General features: G+C 41.9%; 1 protein-coding gene across 3 annotated transcripts in view; it reads right to left on the minus strand.

The window, feature by feature from the left end:
- Positions 1–15,585, minus strand: part of LOC124262745 (CD9 antigen-like) — a 72,476-nt gene extending 56,891 nt beyond the window's left edge. For all 3 annotated transcript variants that reach the window (XM_046697293.1, XM_046697294.1, XM_046697292.1), the window contains exon 1: positions 15,383–15,585. In XM_046697293.1, the coding sequence (XP_046553249.1) occupies positions 15,383–15,448 (66 nt within the window). In that variant the 5' untranslated portion in view covers positions 15,449–15,585. The remainder of the gene's footprint in view (positions 1–15,382) is intronic.
- Between the last annotated feature and the right edge of the window lie 1,605 nt (positions 15,586–17,190).

Here is a 17,190-nt window from a genome sequence, read left to right on the forward strand (position 1 = left end):
CTAGCAATCTCCAGAGACGTCGTAATGGTGCGAAAACCTAGCTCATTAATGCATAGGATTAATGCATAGGGCAAGATAGCTCTTGAAGTAAACGAGTGAGTGAGTGAGTTTAGTTTTACGCCGCACTCAGCAATATTCCAGCTATATGGCGGCGGTCTGTAAATAATCGAGTCTGGACCAGACAATCCAGTGATCAACAGCATGAGCATCGATCTGCGCAATTGGGAACCGATGACATGTGTCAACCAAGTCAGCGAGCCTGACCACCCGATCCCGTTAGTCGCCTTTTCCGACAAGCACAGTCGCCTTTTGTGGCAAGCATGGGTTGCTGAAGACCTATTCTAACCCGGATCTTCACGGGTCAAGTGAACAACGAACTCGTTTTTCGAGGAAAGCTGAATAAACGGAAAACGTTTGGGTTTGTTTGCCAGAACCAGTCTATTTCCTTGAGGTAATCCGGCCTGGAAGCGCGCGTGAATATCATCAGGTGCTGTTATAAACACCAGCAAAGCGTCTGTTACCTTCTACACTATCGCCAGAGGAGACAGTAACCAGGGTGGATTGATAACGGTCTTTTGACCGGTGACTATCCGGGTTAGAATTGATCTTCAGCAACCCTTGCCTGTCGTAAGAGGCGACTAACGGGATCGGGTGGTCAGAGCTTGCTGACTTGGTTGACACATGTCATCGTATCCCAATCGCGTAGATTGATATTCATGCTGTTGATCACTGGATTGTCTGGACCAGACTCGTTTATTTACAGACCGCCTCCATACAGTTGGAATATTGCGGAGTGCAACAAACCAACCACCCAATCACAGACCATGGCACTCGTTATTTAATCACCAATTCATGTTTGTAGAATAGGTCTTCAGCAACCCATGCTTGCCATAAAAGGCGACTATGCTTGTCGTAAGTGGCGACTAACGGGATTGGGTGGTCAGTTTCGCTGACTTGGTTGACACATGTCATCGGTTCCCAATTGCGCAGATCGATGCTCATGCTGTTGATCACTGGATTGTCTGGTCCAGACTCGTTTATTTACAGACCGCCGCCATATAGCTGGGATATTGCTGAGTGCGGCGTAAAACTAAACTAACTCACTCACTATTACATGATTGTAACAAATCCTTGTATCCATCCAAACAACATATCCTGTTCATTTTCCCATGTTTTCGTATTGTTGGTTATCAAATAGAAACAACGGATTGTTTTGCTTTACGCCGCACTGACAATTGTCCAGACATGAAGCTATGGAAATGAGATCAGTGTCAACTGTAAATGATTCAGAAAGCTTCAGGGGGTAGACATCCTGCCATTACTCATGAACATGTCGAGAGAACAGTACTTTGTGACTGTCCAGTGACAGAGTCCGATGTTTAAATGCTTTCTGATAGCTACATAATGTCGATTCAACGTATTAGTCTACGTTGCACGTCGGCGGTCAAGGTCGTATCCAACGGCAACGCCCATGTGTAACAATGCCATAATTAACAATGCAATCGGTTGGGCTTAACGTTTAAGTAGCCACGTGGTATAGTCTACTTCTGTAGTCACGTTATCACAGCACTGGTTACGTATACTGAATGGAGGAGGTCACTGGGAAACTGAGGACGTGAATAACACTGTAATGCTATTAACGCTGCAGGTTGGGCTTACTCCCTATTATTTCTAATACTCTCCAACTCGGAACAAAGAACAACCTGGCAAATGAAGTATATCAAATAAGATTATCATAATCACATTTGAAAGCGTGATAAAATGGCTTGTTCCACATAGTGATAAAGGTGTTATGTCGAAAATGTGTTTGAAGTCACCGAGTGATCGAGATTATGCTCAATATGCGATACTAAACTGTGTACCGTTGAAGGCCAGCTACATTCGCCTTGTTGAACACATTACAAAGCAGATTAAATGTAAAGACCCGATTTCACCAAGGTAGTAATAAACATAAGTTAGACTGGTTTATTGACCCTTTAACATTATTTCTGCTATATCAAGGGTCAGCTTTTTTGTGGGTGGACGGGTAGCCTAGTGATTGAAGCGTTCGCTCGTCACGCCAAAGACCCAGGTTCGATTCCCCAACGTCTTTATTGCGATGAGTTCGACGTTTCGGTGTAGGAACACCTTCTTGATAACGGTGCCTGTAGTGAGCGAGCATGTTTATACGCCGCTTTTAGCAATATTCCAGCGACATCACGGCGGGGACACCAGAAATGGGCTTCACACATTGTACCCATGGGTGGAATCGAACCCGGGTCTTCGGCGTGTCGAGCGAACGCTTTCACCACTAGGCTACCCCACCGCCCCTGACGTCAGCCTGTAAATAATCTGGACGAGACAAACCAGCGATTGATCTCATGCGATATGAGCCACACCCTTGGCAACCATGTCTCAGAGCTTCACCATCCGATCCACTTGGGCGCCACTTACTTGGTTGTTGAGGAGCAAGTCTAGCCAAAATTCAATTCAGTTTTGTAAATACCCTTATAATGATTTAGTGCTTAACTGCAATTCAAAACATTTATGGAAATGGGCACTCGCCTTCCCAACAAATATGACGACATTCAAGCTATCCTCGATAATCCAGTGTACATCCGCGATCCATTCTATTGTTATCACAAGAGAAGGTAACTAATACGTGTTTGATAAGGATTATGTTTACAGGTTTGACAATGGTAAGGTAAGGCAACCCTCAAACACGAGTAAGGTTAAGTTATGTATACGTAACAGGTATTCTCGTAACGAGTGAGTGAGTGAGTTTAGTTTTACGCCGCACTCAGCAATATTCCAGCTATATGGCGGCGGTCTGTAAATAATCGAGTCTGGACCAGACAATCCAGTGATCAACAGCATGAGCATCGATCTGCGCAATTGGGAACCGATGACATGTGTCAACCAAGTCAGCGGGCCTGACCACCCGATCCCGTTAGTCGCCTTTTACGCGTGACACTTTATATCAAGTTTCCTCAAATATCATAGAGAACCTGCTTAACTGTACAAACACGCAGAATCAACTAATCAATTACAGCGTAGTGATTTTTTCCAAACGAACCGAAGTTCGTTCTTGAGGTGAGTCAGATGTAACGCAACTGAAGCGCTTTATCTGAGACATACGAGAACATCTGTAGTGTAACTGATACAGACACACTCGACATGTTTTATATCTGTGCGTAGGCGCTGGCGCTTTCTCTTCCACGCAAATAGAGACAATGAGCGAAGTGAATTGACATTTGTTTTCAACAGGAAACGTTGGTACATATTAGTCATGGAATACAAGTGGTAGGTCGGCATAAGAGAATGACACGAACATATCCGCTACATCTCATGCAAAAGGAGTTTCTGAAAATGAACAGTTTCTGGGTTGTTATCTGTTTTCTCTTTTGTTATGAGGGTAATTTACAACTGTTTTTTGTTCTGGGAAATAGTTTTATTTCAGACATTAATTGTTGGTCTAAAAAGATGGCGAAAGGGGTCTTAGTGAACTAACCGTTCCGTGGAATTCCTGGTGAGAATCAAGTGAAAGGATTCAGCGAGGGATGAAGACGCTATCAGGAACATTCCATCTATACCAAATTATCAAATATATTTATTTATTGTGCAAATTATCAGAGCAGCAGCTCAGCGGATACAGAGCTGATGACAGCATGAACAACGACGACGACAACGTCGTAGAGATACGATGACAGACTTCAACAGGTCACACGTTGTGTACGTCGGTCCTCGATCAAGCCTGTTCTCTTCCCGTGAACAACAAGCAGAGACCCTAAATCCCCAGCGAACAACGGAAAACAGCGGGTGGTGAGAAATTATTATGACCGAAATACATGCATTTCCCTGAGTGGACTATCCATAACCTTACCATCCAACACATATCTGCTTCTGTAGTGAGTGAGCGAGTTATTATTTAACGTCACATCGGCAATACTGCTTCTGTAGAGTAAGAGAGTATATATAAATAAGTGTCGCGCTGACTATAGGAACATCCCAGCGAAGGATACCAGAAATCGGCTTCATGCACAGAATCTAATGTGCGGAATCCACCCCCTCCTCATCAGCGTGACGAGGAAACGCTTTGTCCATTAGGTACCCCACCGCCCCAGCTTCGCTGTAGAAATTCCAGGTTGAGGAGAATTGGTCCCGATAACCCGGATGATGGCATGTCAAAAAATCTGATTGATGGGTACGATGACTTGTTCGGTAAGTAATTGTGCCCCGACGACGTCGGAAGTTGCTTCCTATATCTACCACTGGTTTGTCTTGCTCAGACTCGATCAATAACAGCTTCTCACCTACAGGGGAAGTTTGCTCACTATCGCCTTTAACAGCCTTTAACAGTATTGGGTTTTGCAAGACCAGTACTACTGACTGCGTTGGAAAACATTCACACACATGTATGGCTCCACCCGGTGCGTTTGTGTTCATATAAACGTAGCATTCAACACTTACAGTAGTATGATAGAGGCCCGTATATAATCGGGTCTGGAACTAATAACCCTGAGGTTGACATCAAGAGCATATACACGCGGTATGATGGCATGTATAAACCAAGTCAGCGAGCCTGACCATCAGATATCATCAGCCATGATGAACCAAACGGTTGTTGGATGCACAACATATTCTTTTCTGTGCATCATGTCGTTGGGAAAATCATAAAACCACACTTTTCTTTCTGTAACGAAGAAACAAAAGTCAGAAATATAAACACTGTGTCGACTTGACCTATGTAGTGCTGCATAAACCAACCCAAGTAATGTGGACAGAATCTGTGCCCGTGATAAACCTGTCATTTCACATCTGAGAAAGTATGCAAGATGTGTTAATGGCGCTACCATCATCCGAGTCATCAATGGACTGATCGATGCCTACAGGGGATTAATGTTGATTGGGAGACAAAAATATTCTTGATAACATCTCGATGCTGTCACCATGGCAACAGCTCCTGGAAGTGTCAGGGAATGTACGCGAAGTAAATGTTGTTGCAGAACAAACAATAACTTCTCTGTCACGCCGGGAATAAACACGAAACATACTTTCTCCCCAATAATTCAGCCATACATTACAGAATAACATGTTTTCTTCTATTTCTGAATGTTCATCCTTGAAATTGGGTACTGAGTGAGCCTTGAGGTTAGTGCGTTCACTCGAATCACCGAGGACAGAAGTTCGATTCCCAATGGGAACAATATGGTAATTGCATTGCTGGTGTCCCCTGTCATCATATGTGGAGTTGAACACACAATCACTCACGCCCTTGAAACATCACCCTCAATGTCAACACAAAAGTCCCAAAATGAAGGACCAATCCTTTATGTACAACGCAGCACCAGCGGAAACATAATCGTTACCCTACACAGTATAGCTTGCAAGCAGGAATATCCTAACATCATCAGCCACTGATGGGAGGAAGAGAAGCCATCTATTGTGGGGGAGGGTAACTGTCTATTGTGAGGGAGAGTAACCATCTATTGTGAGGGAGACTAACCATCTATTGTGGGGCAGAGTAACCGTCTATTGTGAGGGAGACTAACCATCTGTTGTGGGGGACAGTAACCGTCTATTGTGAGGGAGAGTAACCGTCTATTGTGAGGGAGAGTAACCATCTATTTTGAGGGAAAGTAACCGTCTATTGTGAGGGAGAGTAACCATCTATTGTGAGGGAAAGTAACCGTCTATTGTGGGGGAGAGTAACCGTCTATTGTGAGGGAGACTAACCATCTATTGTGGGGACAGTAACCGTCTATTGTGAGGGAGAGTAACCGTCTATTGTGAGGGAGAGTAACCGTCTATTGTGAGGGAGAGTAACCATCTATTTTGAGGGAAAGTAACCGTCTATTGTGAGGGAGAGTAACCATCTATTGTGAGGGAGAGTAACAGTCTATTGTGAGGGGAGAGTAACCGTCTATTGTGAGGAGAGTAACCGTCTAAGGGAGAGTAACTATTGTGAGGGAAAGTAACCGTCTATTGTGAGGGAGACTAACCGTCTAACCGTCTATTGTGAGGGAGAGTAACCGTCTATTGTGAGGGAGAGTAACCGTCTATTGTGAGGGAGAGTACCCGTCTATTGTGAGGGTGACTAACCATCTATTGTGAGGGAGAGTAACCATCTATTGTGAGGGAGAGTAACCGTCTATCGTGAGGGAGAGTAACCGTCTATCGTGAGGTAGAGTAACCGTCTATTGTGAGGGAGACTAACCATCTATTGTGAGGTAGAGTAACCGTCTATTGTGAGGGAGAGTAACCGTCTATTGTGAGGGTAACTAACCATCTATTGTGAGGTAGAGTAACCGTCTATTGTGAGGGAGACTAACCGTCTATTGTGACGTTAACCATCAGAAGCGGGGACCCATTAATACATTCTCTAAAGTTGTTTTGCAGTGGAAAGGATCAAACTGTATCGATCATATATGTCAAGATAGATCAGCAATATACATCAAGACTGCAATCCCAACAGTTCTCGCGATAAGCTACTATCAACGACCTTGGGGACGCAATGAATTACGTACGATAATTGCGCTTTCTTCATGTACGTATTGACTGTTTCAACGCTTTCGCACGCACGGCAATAATGCCAGGGCTTGGTGCACATCGATAGCCAGAACCGACAGAGTGAACAAAACACCGAGATGAAACGTTACAATAGATTGCATTACACACTTAGAAAAAAACACTTACAAGTGATCATGCCCAACCATACATCAATTACAGAGATGAAGTGGCAATTGATGCAACATATATCAATGCAGTGTGAAACCGAAACCATCGTTGGGTTACGGTTCCATATAATTTCATGAAATAACCCTCGCATATTTAGAAGCGGTATATCTGCACACAGGGACGAGCAGGTCCACAGATGAGTGAGTGAGTATGGTTTCATGCCGTTTTAGGAACATTCCAGCAATGTCACGGTGGGTGACACCTGGAATAGGCTTCACACATTAAAAGTATGGCTTATTGCAATATTCCAGCAATATCTGAAGTAGTGGTGTTCCGATTAATTGAAATAATCGAAGATTGGTCGCAGTGACCAAACGACCAAGCAATCGATCACATTTTCTCATAATCGAACATAAACGATTTTTGAACTACTGTTTTAGTCTTTGAAAAACTTGACAATGGAACATATCGTTGAAGTTGTCAGTGCCTGAAAACGTGTTTAATTCATAAAAAACTCACTTCACTAACTGAAAAGCCATGACTGAATACTTCTTGAAGACCCCAGGAAGTTTATGTTCAAGATATATAAGTCATCACTTTAAAGTAGCGAGTTGCATCATGTTATACATATGTGCAATAACAACCTGGATAGGAAAATCTGAAAAATGACGCTAACCAATTCTTTTCGATGATTGTTCGTTGGTAATGAAGCAATCATCGATTGTGATATTTCAACCAATTCCCAACACTAATCTGCAGGGCGAGGGACACCAGAAATGGGCTTCACACATTGTACCCATGTGGGGAATCGAACCCTGGTCTTCGACGTGACGAGCGAATGCTTTAACGACCAGGCTACCCCACCGCCCCTTACACATTATACCAATGTTGTGAATGGAACCTGAATCTTCGGCGTGATGAACGAATTTATTTCCTTGGAAAATCCAGAAATGCTTCAATATATCATAGCCATTCATTCATCCCAATATTGCTGATACCACCTTCACCAATACCAGACTTCACTTCTGTGCCTGTCAGGAGCGAGAGGCCCGAAGAAGTTGGTCAAAATATTCTTTTGACCCCGTCCTCTTCCAAACCTAACCCTACCCCACAGGCGATACAACAGTTTTTTTTATGATAGGCAAGTCACGTTAATGCTCGGAAGTCATGAAGATATTGTTGCAAGTACTAAACAGTGAATTTTAGGAATTCAAACCCGCGAGGTCCGACCTAAATGATTCATATTGATAATTCGCCCAAGTCTTGGTCACCTCACGCTTAACAAGCATAATTTTCAACCTTGGTTTCATCGCACTGGCTCGGAAGATTAGTCCGCAGCCAAAGGGCATACGGACTTGATGCTGTTTTATAGCCTCAAGAAGGTGTGATCGTCATTCCTACGTCCTCTCATGGGTTTCTAGGCATTCTGAATCCCCATACATGCCTGTAGAGGATGAATGCCCGGGTTTTAACTGACCCGGATCAAAGCGTCGGACGTGACCTTGCATAATGCCCAACACATTAGGTACTGACGTTCTTCGGTCCAAAGCATGCGCGACGTGTAAAACACTCCTGACACTTGGAAGTGTCGCCAGTGATTAGCCTTTCAATCCTGTAATTGTAGAACACGTTGACGAACACATTCTACACCACATTAACCGATGACACGAGTATTTATGGATAGTTTATTTTTATTTCAAGTTGTTTTCGAGGCATCTAATGTGTTGAACATGCTGTTACTGAAACACTGCACTCTGTCGATAAGGTTTGGATTTAAATCAGGGCTGGTAAAACTTGGGTATGTGCCCTGCATGCACTTCAGTGTCGGCGTTGGCGTCACTGCGTCCATTTGCAACGTCAAAATATTCAATACTGCGCCCCTTTATTCATTAAACTGTAAAACGTCAACATCAGAGAATAGCCAGTCCCCATTATCCGATAAAACAGATTCCATTTGGCGCAGGAGGTAAAATACCAACGGAAAATGTATGTATGGATCACTGAAAAACGTGGTAACACAAAGTGTTAGCGAAAAGGGCAATCATGTAATGCCCTACCGAGACCCCGCAACTCATACAATTTGCAGGAAGAAAGTAATATATATCTGACCAGGCAAATAAAACGACCAAGAAAGTTAGTAATCTGTAAGAAACGATTCCAACAGCGCAGAGAACAAGCCCGATATGACCTGTCATGAGATAATGCACAAACACCATAACCATAAATAGTTCGGTTGGGCGTCCATCATGAATGCTTGTCAAGATTCCGCATACTTTAAGCTTATTAGTCACATTGGAGGGCGTTATAACGAGGACAAGCATTTCAAACATATACCTCACAGTTGTAGATAAAACTGCACCTAATATACACAGTATACCCGGATACGGTATGTTAATCATAACATAAAGGTCGAACGAACATTAAGCTAATTAAAATTAAACCTACATGCTGAAATATTTACTCAGAATTACCAGCAGAATATCGCTTTCGAAATCTGCAATAAATAAATCAACAAACTGTCAGTATCTTAATGGTATCATGGAACTACCTTATTAAGTTAAGTTTAGATCCGACTTGCACTGTTGCGCATTGAGACATCACAAGCCTGCGGCATTATTCTTTGTTGAAATTACAACAGCTGTCTCATATAGTTCGAAAAATGATGTATCACACATAAGCGTGATATCCCGTCATACGTGGATGAACCACAAGTCCCGCCAAGGTCAATCGATACGCACACTAAAGGTATTGATCGTAAGACCTCTCTTTTGTGGGTTTCTATTTTTGTCGTAATGTAAACTGAATATCGATATGAAGAACAATTATTTACATTATTCAAGTGTTGTAGCTATGCCTCAATGTCGTTGTAGTTTGTCGGGGATGTTTCTTGAATTGAATTGTTAGACAGCACCGTTCGGGAACTTGAGTCGACATCAGTACATTTTCTCATCAATAACAATTTGTTTTTAGCGCAGTAACGGCCCTTCTAATTGACACTTCATGTGCGTGTGTGAGTTTTGTATAGTTTTTCCGTTTTATAGCTGTCAGTGTGGCCTGAAAAACACAGGACGGTGCATCATTACCACAAAGACACGATCGTACTCACGGTCAATCTAGATTATTAAGGACCTGGCACATAAGGCTGGACGTCTTAGTGGCCCATCACATTCTGTTGAAGTGCGATTTAATCTTGTCCCAATTCTCAAGCGAGTGAGTTAACACTACCTTTCAAAATCCAAGTTATTTCAGAGCGCGTCAGACTTAAAAGTATGAAGGGACGCAGCTTTTACACGTTCAGTTATGTAGTGAAAACAACGACTAGTGAATCATACTCAAGGCGAACCGGATTCGAACCAGCGACTTTGGGTTCTGGCGCATATCTATTCCATGCAATTGCCGACACCTTTCGACCACCGGGATTTCAGCATTCCTTAAATTCTTGATGAAGCTGACCCAGTTCGATCCCCGACCGCGTCATACCAAAAGACGTTAAAATATGGTACTTGTTGGTCCCTGCCTGGCGCTCGGCATTAATGGGTACAACAAGGACTGGTCGGCTCGGAGTCAGTATAATGTGTCTGAGTGGGATATTCATGCTTCACTGCGGCATGGTATCTCAGTGGGCTAGCACTATAAAACCAGCTTCAGTCTGGGCTAGCACAAGCAGCCGCACATACACATACACACGCATGCACGTCGTCATATGAGCGAAATATTCTCAAGTACGACGTAAAACCCAATTTCACCTCACCTCACCTGACCCAGTTCTCTGCAAACACATCTGTTTCAGAAACCAGGTTGTACATGTATTACTCATTGTATAACAAACGAAACAATTACTAGAAACTTAACATTTCCTGAACAGGATGCTCAACACGCCATGTCCCATGAGTATTGCAGCTTGACCTGTCACAGTTCGGATTTCTACATATGTAAGCTGCCCTTAAATTATCTTCCTGTATCTATCCATAAAGAACACGTGACCCCTAAAATTCCGGTTCAGAATTTGTCTTCAGCAACGAATGCTTGCCTTGAGAGGCGTCAATAGTTGGATTATTATAGTCTGTCTCACAGTTCCTGGGTCTCGATCCACAAAACCTTCGTACCGCTACGACAGTCGGCCTATGGTAAACTATAGAGTTACGACAGGTCGTAACGTTACGAACGCTTAGTGGATCGAGACCCTGAACCACATTACTTTCCCTACTGCCCAGCCCTTTCTGCAAAGCTATAAAGTCCTAAATGAAGCAAGGATAGATTTCCCCGGGTTCTGAATCTCCCATCTCACTGGGCTACTTTTCTAGTTTAAATGGAATTGTTTGTTTCCATAAAATCTTCTATATTCTGGGACTCCACGTAGTCTGGTCATGGCTCGTTTTGTTTCCAGAACGACGTTATTCTTCAGGAATATTGATGAGTGCAGCGTTAATCAAGAGACGTAAAGGAAACATTTGCTTCATGCTTTCACATGAATACAACCGACTAAAATATTGCTATTACATCAACCTCAACACACTGCAACTGCCTCAATGGCCACGACTGTGACTCCAAATATATAGCATATGTTTTCGTTTTCCGTTTTGTGGGAATAAATATCAACACTGGCTGACTATCCGGAATGCACGCTTCCTGTTGATCATTACTGTAAAGGGTGTGAGGATGAGACTGGCTATTTATAACAAGCAGAAAGAGACAAGCTGTGGGTCTGTCAGTTTTATATAGACGCGCACCAGACCGTCTCGTGTGCACTTCCTGACTCGCAAACTAGTGTTTAATTACCATAACATACACCCTTGGCCTACACGCCTTCATCGAACATTCTGTCAAATTTGTAGCGATGACTTTATTCAGTCTTATTTGATACTAACATTCAAAAATGTTATTTACCATCTTCGATTTCAACACTAACTAAATATCTTTGTGTGCAGAGATTCGCAATTCAAGTTGACATAACTTCATCTTGTACGTACCACCATCGTGGAATGTGCCAAACGCCCGGGCTATGTGATGACCTTGTTTTTAAACAACTTTATTTTGGCGTAACCGCAAACCCCGGGTTAGAAGAATGCAATTTCTGTAACGCCCGTATTCTGATAACATTATGTAATTACACATTACAATCTGTCTCCTGTCAGGCCTTCGTCTGCTAATTACGCTCTATGACAATCTCTAGTGATGCTTTAATCCCATGAATAGTTACTACTGTCTCCTTAAATTCATAAAACAAGGGTGAATAGTGAATAGATCCCCGTGCCTTAACAAAGCTATGAAAACCTGGCTCTTTTACACGTAAACACCATGTGATGGTTATCATATATTTTAACTGATTAAAATGTACATGTAGTCATGTATATTGTACGAAGCCGTTCTGTGCTACTGTAGTGCAGAATATTCTGTGTACCCATGTGGAGAATCGAACCCCTGCCTTCTGCGTGATGAGCGAACGCTTTAACCACGAGGCTACCCTAGGCAAACTTGTAGAGAATAGCCACAGAACAAACAATACATACAACTTCCCAAGGGTCCCACAATAACATTCATTGCACCCACTGCACAAGGAGGCAGATTATGGGTGTCATTTCACCTGTCAATCATGATGTCATCGACTCATTCCAGACTTTTGAAGTTATTGTCTAAACGCACTGGGCCTCCTTTACAAAGCACTAAGTCACTATGGTAACCTTAGTGCAATGCTAAAGACTGGGAGTTAATGTTAACCTTAGTAAAGGTTGCTTCGTGAAAGGATTCACAGTCAACAAACCATTATTAGAATTATTATAACAACCCACAGGACAGACGAAACTATGACAAGACGAACTACTATTGCTGAGACGTCTACATCAAGGTGACCATGATCCCGATATAGCATTGGGGAATCGTTGTACAAGGTGGGTCTATGGTTATCCCTGCTCACAATGCACCAGCAGTAATTCGAGCGAGTCATAGTGACCCGGATACACTTGCAACGTATTCACATGATAGAGTTTACACATGCTCTCGCGCGACATTGCGTTGGCAGATTTCCTTGGGAAATAATGACGTTTACCTCTACGTCCAACCTCGGGGTTATGCCATCAGGTCGAATGAATCAGAACCTGGCACTAGTCCTATAGTCATTGCCAAGCTATCCTATGTATCATAAGAACGACTGGAAATGTGCCATTTGAACATGCATGCTGTCATTATAAGGACTTGGGACCCACACCTGTTAGTTTCTCTTGCTCAAAAAAGTATATATATGACAAGTACACTTAATTAAGATTTATTCAGAATTAATGTTAGAAATGATGCACTTTGTCAGTGTGGCCATAATTGTAAAAATGCTTTTCATTATTTTCTTGAATGTCCATTATATATAATTCGAAGAGAACAAATGTTAACATCTTTAGAAAATATAGTGAATAATAGAGCATGTATTGATATTAATCTCATCTTAAATGGCAATGCAGGTCTCTCGCTTAGTGAAAATCAGAATGTTTTTAAAAGTGTACATATCTACATCCATAACACTAAACGATTTAAATAACTCTGTCTGTACATATCTATACCCTTTGTCTGCCTCTTGTTGAACTTGTTTGTAATATACACTTGTAACTATGTGGAGAGGGCTTATTCAAGTTGGATAATTTGTGCCCAATCCGTTTCTTAATTGAATAAAATATGTTTCAATCAATCAAAAAAGTATATTATTTTATACTTTATAACAATTATCCTCTGGACCAAATACACCAGTGACAGAAAACACGTACAATCATCCACGCCTTATAGAAAGCTTGACCACCCGACCCTCTAGTGTGAGCGTGGATGGCCAGCAGTGAGCCATATGTCCTCCCCTGACTTGCAAGTGATGACGTTTTGCAGAATAGGAATAAATATATTGCTATCCATATTCATATTAATATATTGCGAACAGATACTTCTCCAAAACAATCGGACAATACGCTCGTTCTTAACCAGTTTTGATCAAGTTAATTCTCCAATTGTTGGTGAAACAATCCAAATGTGAAAATGATCAAGGTAGCTTCACCTTTTTTAACTACTAGTATTTTGAAACTTATAGCTCTTTAACTTTCTGACAAATGTGCATTAAAATTAGTTTCTTCTTCCACAATCAAATTCCAAAATGTACATTCTGGTGGAAAATAGATTAAAACAGAAACAGTGTATTCTTTCGAAATACTTCGAAACTACCCATGTGCATACTTAAACATTTCCCTGATGAAAATATGTGAAGGGTGTCAATAATTCATTCTTAACTGCTTCCTTGACAATAATACCATCATCACTTGCGCGGCTGTCATATGTCTCTGGGGCGAAAGATAAGGTTGTTCAGACTCAGGTGTATTCTAAGTGGAACTATCAGATGTCAGTCTAGATTCCCACACGGATAAACAAACCATACACTACTTGAAGAAACGTAAACACGACAGTTGTCGTAAATCAAATGTAAATTCAAACTGATACAGCTAGTTTTATTTCAAACACTTAGTAGATTTCAACGTGTGCTACCAGTAGTATCAGTTGAATACAACTGTCTGAATGTCGATGTACGCTTTTCACTTGGAAGGGTGGAATTTCACACATTTTTGCCTTTGTTTTGAATTTATCGTAGTTTCTAGTGCGGACTGTGGTTGAAAGTCCGTTCTAAATACAGTCTGACTTTTAGCATCATTTTATGTCTCTCTTAAACTTTAATATCAATAATTAGACTAACACCATTGCCGTTGTAATTGTACAACCCATTTAGAGTGTGACAGAACTTCCTTTTCAAATTTGAAAGCACGTATTGATCACTAAATAGAAACGCATCCGGCTTACATACAGGTGCGAACAGCAGACCACGATCAGCTCAGAATTTCATAAGCCTAGTTACGCACTTCAAGATAACAAAACTGCTGCGGTCATAGTTAAGAATGCCAATAAAACAACGATCGCCTAATTAAACGCAACATGGATTTATCCCCCATCCTCTCACCACAGGGCACCCGGCGTCAACGAGCCCCCATTGTAGGCGGGAGGGGAGCCTTTGAACACAGGTGGGCGGCGAATGGCGGGCATACACAGGGCAGGTTTGAGCACCCATGCGTTAAAAACCTGTCTCCTTTTTCACAATGCTACGCGCGTTGCCGCAGGACAAATTCCGTAATAATCCCGACCGTTGTAAATTCTAACCTGCTTTCAAAATGCACGAGCTGCACGATGTCCGTATGGTTATCGTGCTGTATATAGACTCGGGTCGAAGCAGACGACATGCCTTGCATTCAAAACCGTCCGCAGCTGTCTGCTTGAAAGTGAGTAATATCTCGAATGGAGGCCAGCGAGTGTTTTTATCAAGTGAAAATGATAGTTTCCAGTGTGACAAAATACACGACCTACTATCACACCCCAGTAAGTGAAAACGAAACTGCGATAGACATCGTCTGTGCAAAGATGGGATCCGTTTTCACAACAACAATCTCCGGGCAAGGGCTGTTGAGTAAAGTGGGTCGCGCGATACCTTGAAAGGCTGCAAGTCAGTGTGTGGGTTAAATTTAGCACCGTAGATGAATATATCCAGTTAAACGCACTTGCCACGAATGACTGTAAGAAGAGCCCGGCGTGAAGCGCTGTACATAGTTACAATGTGACGGAGGAGACGATCGGAGTTGAACACAAAGTCGCAAAGCAAAAAGACCACTGTTATTCGTTAGTGGGCACAGACAAGTCAGCAAAATTGATCACTTACCCAAAACAAAAAGTTGAATGCAAACATCAAATACTTGATGCAGGTGTAACAGCTTCCTAAACCCATGATTAGTTAATCCTTAATCCAGACGAAGGACAAAATACAGATCCAGCGAGTATATCCGATGTAGGCTTGTTGAACAGAGCTATCGATTGTTCAGACTGAGCTGGAGAGAGCCCTTCAGATTATACGGATGTGACGTCACGAGGCGCGCCGCAGTGAATCGCACGGGGAAATCTTTGAAAAACTCGAGTCATCTAACATAGATAAATATTAACAATGGGAGTTTTCTGTTTCACTGTTATAACTGAGCGTTGTGTGAGGTCAGCGTGAACATGCGACTTTCCCAGTTGCGCAAATGTGTAATGTCAGCCCGTAGTGATACGCTTGAAGTCTAAAAATAGCAGGTTGGTCCAGTTCGGCTTCAGGCTTGTTGCTATGTGTGGTATTCGTTTGAAGCCGGCAGATCCCTGTGATAAAGATGGCACAAAGTGGATCCAACAACTTCGGTACATGGTTAATCAAACCGGATTTGTAGGAATGAGTGCAAATGATTTTGAAATCAAGAGGAAGGCTATATATTTCTATTACAAATTAAGGAACAAATACCGCGTCCAACTAAGCAGGTGCCCCCAGTCTTGACAGGGTGTTTTTATTTCGAAGATTGCCGAGAGATCACACACTTAGCCGAACCTCAAGGTCATTCTCGAAATGAAGCCAATATTTAAATTTGTGTTGAACGAGTCATTTTCTCGGAATGGTATTTTAAGAGCAACCGGTACGTCCACAAAATATCTTGCCTAAAACGTGGATAAGACTCATTTGTATGTCCTGAAACAGACTATATGTTTCTTCAAAACATAGAAACAGAATAAACTCACAAATCGCACTGGAGGTCAGAATGACTGATATTTGCAAGATGTCACTTCAATGTTAAAGAACAAAAGCAATATAAAAATATCTGATGTTCTGAAACGTGTTTTGTGTAGTATATGTAATCTAGCTAAAAGTCTTCAAGATGGAACATTACAGTGGGTGCAGGATATGTTGGTACATATTTACACAGACATTCAGTGACAAGGCTTCTCTAACACGTGGCACAGTAGTTGCTAGGGGAGGTCCATGAACAGAGGGATGTCCCTCGGCCGTTACAGGATTTCAGCTTATACTGTGGTGGACTGACCGCAAGAGGGCGCTGCAGTGTCACACCCATCGATAATGAAAATACTGCATTCTGTACCTTTGAAATATGTACACATCTGAACACATTCATAACAGTAAAGCAGAATACAGTATTCTGACGTACATTTTATATTAATAAGATAAGATAAGATAAGATATTTATTGCATAGCATTCCATGAAGAAACAGTGGCAATATTCTATAAGCTACAAATATTTACACAGTAGGTACAAGAAATATAGATACATTTCACACATAAATGATGTACATTATAACAATTTTAGAAATCATGTGGTATAATGACATGGAAATAATATATGAGGAGACTATGGTAAGATATAATACACATCTACACACGCAAAGTAGTAATTGTTATGTTTCTGAGTAAAACCTGCTTCAGAACTTTATCATAGAAATTCCTACTTTTGCCCGTTTTGTTCTACTCTTGTGAGTCATGTTTACACGATACTAACCACGGTGGACTTAGAAAGGCTGCTTCTCAAGAAAAGTATATTTACTATCTAGGATTACAAAATGTTAGAAACTATCCGTGCAATAATGAAGATGTCGAGACAAATTATTCATACTGTAATGACAGTCGAAAATCCCTGTATAAAGATTTGCCAA

This window comes from Haliotis rubra, unplaced genomic scaffold (genome assembly GCF_003918875.1).
Source record: "Haliotis rubra isolate DU_JTF1 unplaced genomic scaffold, ASM391887v1 Scf851, whole genome shotgun sequence".
In the NCBI taxonomy this organism is placed as follows: Eukaryota; Metazoa; Mollusca; class Gastropoda; order Lepetellida; family Haliotidae; genus Haliotis; species Haliotis rubra.